Consider the following 5,703-nt stretch of genomic DNA (forward strand, 5'->3'; position numbering starts at 1 on the left):
AGACCCGGCTGACAGCGAGTGCCTCAGCCTCCTCTTCCTCCTCCTCTTCTCCTCCTCCTCCTCCTCCTCCTCCTCCTCCCTCCCCTCTTGGCTTCCTCATGGGAACACGCTCGCCATCGCTTCTCTCTCTCTCTCTGTCTCGCTTCTCGCCGCCTCTCTCTCCCGCTCTCTCTCTCTCGCCTCTGCTCTGCGCGCCCACGCTGACCCTAGGATGTCTGCGTCTTTCCTACCAGAGGCCGTCTGCCCGGCGACGACCAGCGCATTCGACGCTAGACGGCAGCCGAAGCATCAGCAGAAGCCCGCGGCGCCGGACACCATGCAACGCGCGTCGCGTCCGCGCGCGCGGGCGCTCCCACCGGTCCGGCGGCGCGCCTGCGGCGGCCCGTGAAGCTGGAGACGCGGCCAGCGTCAGCTCGCCGGCCGCCGCACTACGAAGGCCCACGACGGACACGCCCCGACGCACCGGTGTCTCGACGGGATCGCTCGCGCCGGGTACGCGGCCTCGAGCTCTGCTGCGCCCACCGCTGTCGCGGGCGCTGGCAGTCCCGCAGCGATAAACTGCATGGAGATGACGGGTTAATATCGATTAGCCCATCGCTTGTTCTGCTATCAGTTAGTAGCTGTTTTGGCTAATACAGTTGCTTCCAATACAGTTAGATAAAACTGCAGCGAGGCATGACGCGCAGTTTAATATCGCTAGCATCGTTGTCTGTGTGCTAGTGCTCTGTTTGGTAATACAGCTTGTCCAATAGCAGTTCGAGTAAACTGCCCAGGAGATGACGACGGTTATATAATCGTAGCCCCCATCTGTTTGTCTGTTGCTTAGTCTGCTGTTTGGTCAATACAGTTTTCAATACAGTGATAAAACTGCACGACGATGACGGGTTAATATCGTAGCATCCGTTGTCTGTTGTTAGTTGCTGGGTTGGTAATACACGCTGGATAAACTGCAGGAGATGACGCCTGTTAATCAATCGCTAGCCATCGTTGTCATAGCTGTTAGTGCTGCTTTGGTAATTACAGCTTGTCCAATTACAGCTATGCATAAACTGCCACGAGATGACTCCGGCTTATATCGCTTAGCATCGTTGTCTCCGTTGTTAGCTGCTGTTTTGCGTAATACATGCTCCCTGCATAAACAGCCAGAGATGCGACCGGATTTATATCGCTTCATGACTACGCACGACAACTGATGATGATGACAATGGGTGATGCATGCTTAAGCGCACACTGACGACCCGAATACAACGATAGAGGAGGCCGATGATGAGCGGACGATGATGATTGATGCGTGATTGGGTGCATGATGCCGCACTCGGCAAATGTTGTTCCCATGATGCATGCATGATGCGCAGGGCAGCACTGCATGGCGATCGATGGATGATGGAGGCGATGCTGACGATGCATGGCCAGGCAATGATCGGCTTGATGATGATGATGGACGATGCATGATAATGGAAGCGCCTCGCAGGCCATGGTGAGAGCATGATGCCATCGGAGGGCCGCATGATGACGATGCATGCATGCCATGCGAGGCGATGATGGACGACGCATGATGACGCGTTGATGCATGATGCGTCGCTTCGCCAGCAGTTGACAGGCTGCGTCTGGTTCTCATACCCTTGCAGAGACCAGTGACAGCACTACGGTTGCCGGCATGGAGCCTGGCAGCCGCGTACTGAAGCGTGCGCCTGGAGCCAGCTTCGGCGCAATAGCCTGAGGAACGTAATGAAGGAGCAAGCTGCTGCAGCGACCTCGCTCACGCCACACGCATGATGCGCGACCAGCAGCCCTTCACGCGCGCACGGCCGCAGAGAAGCACGCGGCCGGCGCCTGAGGTAACATCGCGCCTCCTCCTTTCCTCCTCCATCTGTCTCGTTCTCCCTCCGTGCTTCTCTTGCCCTCCCTGTTTTACTCCGTCTTCTCTTCCGTAAGTCCCAACTTGCCTTTTTTTACGTCCCCGCATATCCTCAATCATCACTTTTATCCGCACTAATTCCATCCCTCCTGCGCTTTCTCCTTCCTCCCTCCCCTTTCTCACATCGTCCCCTGCCCTTTATACGTCCCCGCACTCATCCATCATCTATCACTTTCTATCCGCCATAATCCTCCTCCTGTTTTCTCCTCCTCCTCCTCCTTTACTCACATCGCCCCTGCCTTCTATACCGTCCCGCATCATCCTCATCATCACCTTTTATCCGCATAATACCTGCCCTCCTGTTTCTCCTCCATCCTCCTCCTTTCCACATCGCCCTGCCTTTATAGCGTCCCCACATACATCTCAGCATCCTGTCCTCTTCCGTTCTTCAATCCTTCCTTCTCCCCTTGACATTTACAAAACGTTGAGCCGTGAAAATAGCTTCATCTGCCGACGGCTAATGTCCGCTGCATTCGCGATGAAGCGCTTCTCACGCGCCACGATTACGCGTGACATCCATCTCACCCCGTCATCATGCCATCATCTGCATCAGCTCACCCTGCCCCCTCCTCCAATTACCTCTGATATCTCTCTCTCTCTCTCTCTCTCTCTCTCATCTCTCTCTCTCTCTCTCTGCTCTCTCTCTCTACTTTCAACTAGTCTCTCTCTCCTCTTATTCTTCTCGGCTTGCTCCCCATGGCTTTCTTCTCTACTCTCTCTCTCTACTCTCTCTCTCTCTCTCTCTCTCTCTACTCTCTTCTCTCTCTCTCTCTCTCTCTTCTCTTCTCTCTACTCTCTTCTACTCTCTCATACTACTCTCTCTTCTCTCTGTCTCTCTCTTTGGTATCTTTATCACATCCTCCCTCCTATCTCTCTCTGTCATCTCTCTATACCATCTCTCTACTCTCACTCGCCCTCCCCGTCTCTCACGGTGCCATGACTTATTCGGCATGCACACGTTACGCCAGCCCCGCTGCCCCTTGCATATCATTCTCTCTCTTTCTCTCGCCATTCCATCTCGCCCCGCCTGCCTTGATAGCATTTACTCTCTCTTTCTCTCGCATTCCCAGCGCCCTGGCCTTGACTATAATTATCTCTCTTTTCTCTCCCATTCATGCGCCCGTGCACTTGCATATCATGCTCTTCTCTTTCTCCTCGCCCATTCCATGCCGACCCATGCCTTGATTAATTATCTCTCTTTCATCTCGCGTTCCATGCGCCCGTGCCTTGATATTCATATATCTCTACCTTTCTCCTCAGCATTCCAGCGCGCCCCCGCTGCCCTTGATTATCATTCTCTCTCTTTCTCTCGCCCATTCCAAGGCGCCCCGTGCCCTTGACTATACATTATCTCTCTTCTCATTCGCCCACTTCCATTGGGCCCGCCCCGTGCCTTGATATCATTCTCTCTCTTTCTCTCGCATTCCAGGCGCCCGTGCCTTGACTATAATAGTATCTCTCTTCTCACAGCATTCCAGACTCCTCCGGTCCTTGTATCATTATCTCTCTTTCTCTCGCATGCAGCGAGTCCCGTCACCTCGATATCCGCATTCTCTCTCTTTCACTCGCATTCCCAGGCGCCCGCTGCCCTTTCGATATCATATCTCTCTCTTTTCTCTCGCCATCTCCAGGCCGCCCGCTGCCCTTGATATTAATTATCATCTCCGCATTCCAGACTCCCTCGCCCTGCCTTGATATCCGATTATCTCCTTTCTCTCGCATTCCAGACGAGTCCCGCCTACCTTGATATCATTCTTCTCTCTTTCACTTCGCCTATTCAGCCGCGCCGTGCCTTCGAATCATTCATCTCTCATTTCTCTCGCCCATTACCAGGCGTCTCCGCTGCCTTGATATTCATTCTCTCTCTTTCGTCCTCGCATTCCCAGGCCCGCCCCGCGTGCCCTTGATACCATTATCTCTCCGTTCTCTCGCATTCAGACTCCCTCGCTGCCTTCGATATCATTCTCATCCTCGGTACTCCGCATTCCAGGCGCCCGCCTGCCTTTGATATCATTCTCTCTCTTTCTTCTCGCCATTCAGCGCGTCTCGTGCCCTTAGATATCACATCTCTCTCTTTGTCTTTCCCCTTCCCTCGCCCATTCCAGGCGCGCGCTGCTTGCATATAATCTATCTCTCATCTTCTCTCCGCATTCCAGACTCCCTGTGCCTTGATTATCATTCTCATCTTCTTTCTCTCGCATTCCAGACTCCCCGTGCCTGATTATCATTCTCTCTCTTCTCACTCGCCCCATTCCAGGCCGCCCCGTGCCTTTGATATCAATTCTACTCTCTTTCTTCCGCATTCCAGGCCGCCCCGTTGCCCTTGCATATTAATTAATCTCTCTTTACTCTCGCATTCCAGACTCCGCTGCCCTTGTTATCATTCTCTCTCTTTCACTCGCATTCCAGGCCGCCCGCTTGCCTTGATATCATTCTCTCTCTTTCTCTCGGCATATCCAGGCGTCTCGCTGCCTTGACTATCATTCTCTCTCTTATCTCTCGCATTCCAGGCGCCCCGCTGCCTTGGAGATATAATTATCTCTCTTATCTCTCGCATATCCAGACTCCCCGTGCCTTCTTGCCTCTATCATTCTCCTCTCTTTTTCTCGCATTCCAGGCGGCCCGTGCCTTGATATAATTATCTCTCTATTCGTACTCGCACTTCCAAGGCGCCCGTACCATTATATCATTATCTCTTTCTCTCGCCCATTCCAGGAGTCCCCGTACCTTAGCAGTATTCATTCTCTCTCTTTCTCTCGCATTCCAGGAAGCTATCGAGACTGAAGAAGGTAAGCCTGCCAGCAGCGACGCAGCGTCACGCACGCATGAGCAGCTCGCGGCAGCGAATCGCGCGATGCGCGACGCGCTGTCTGATGTCGCGCCACGCCTCGCCCGACTCGCGCGCCGCGCCGCCGACGACGGCCACTTCAGCCGCCCTCTACCGGCCTGCAGCCAGCAGCTGAGCGCCGCAGAACCAGCCCATTGAGGCGGAGCTAACCGCGAGCTGGAGCGCGGCCTGACCGCAGACTGCGCGCGCCGCCACCCGTCACGCCGAAGCTGCGCGCAGACGCTGGCCGTTGCCGCGGCCGCACCCGCGCCTGCCTCCCGCCTCCGCCTCCGCGCGCCGTCGCACCCCCGCCTGGCGATTGCCGTCGGCCCGCCTCAATTAAGGCGCGCCGGCGCTCCCCAAGCGCAGCGTCTTGCGCGTCCCGCCGGTCGGCTCGCCAGCGCGGCGTGGGGTGCGGGCCGGTTCTGGAGGACGGAGACGCTCGCAGCGGGCCTCGCGCAACGAGGCAGACCGCGTTGAGTGCGAATATGTGGCTGCCGTGCTAAATAGGAGTTTCGCTGGTTCGCTGGGCGCCCGCGGAAACAGCGTGGGCTGGCTTGTACTGGGACGAGTCGTGAGTGCGACGCGAAGCTCCCGACGACCGCCGACAATGGTCGACGTCTTCGCGGGCTGTTCGCACGCGCGCCCACCCGGGAGTTGTAAGCAGTGCCGCGCGGCGGCAGCCGTGCCCTCCCCATGAGCTGACGACTCGTTAAACGAATCGCAGACCGCGTTCATTAGCCCAGCCAGCCCCCCGGTAGCAACGGCTGCGCCCGCCACCGCACCATCATCAGTCATACTTTTCCCCAGTGTCACTTATTCTTCGATGTTGTTACACTATATCACGTAATGTATAAGCTATCACCCATACTCCATATCATGTCACTCCTATACATTGCTGAATGCGCCTACGCCGAACGCCGGTCCCTGTGGGCCGTGCGCGCGCCAGTAGTTTAAG

General features: G+C 55.8%; 1 protein-coding gene across 1 annotated transcript in view; it reads left to right on the top strand.

The window, feature by feature from the left end:
* LOC106807535 (soluble scavenger receptor cysteine-rich domain-containing protein SSC5D-like) overlaps positions 1-4,904 on the top strand; it is a 7,742-nt gene extending 2,838 nt beyond the window's left edge. The window contains exon 3 of the mRNA XM_014809903.1: positions 4,686-4,904. Coding sequence (XP_014665389.1) covers positions 4,686-4,904 — 219 coding nt within the window. The remainder of the gene's footprint in view (positions 1-4,685) is intronic.
* Positions 4,905-5,703: the final 799 nt, after the last annotated feature.

Source organism: Priapulus caudatus, unplaced genomic scaffold (assembly GCF_000485595.1).
Source record: "Priapulus caudatus unplaced genomic scaffold, Priapulus_caudatus-5.0.1 Scaffold221, whole genome shotgun sequence".
Classification (NCBI taxonomy): Eukaryota; Metazoa; Priapulida; class Priapulimorpha; order Priapulimorphida; family Priapulidae; genus Priapulus; species Priapulus caudatus.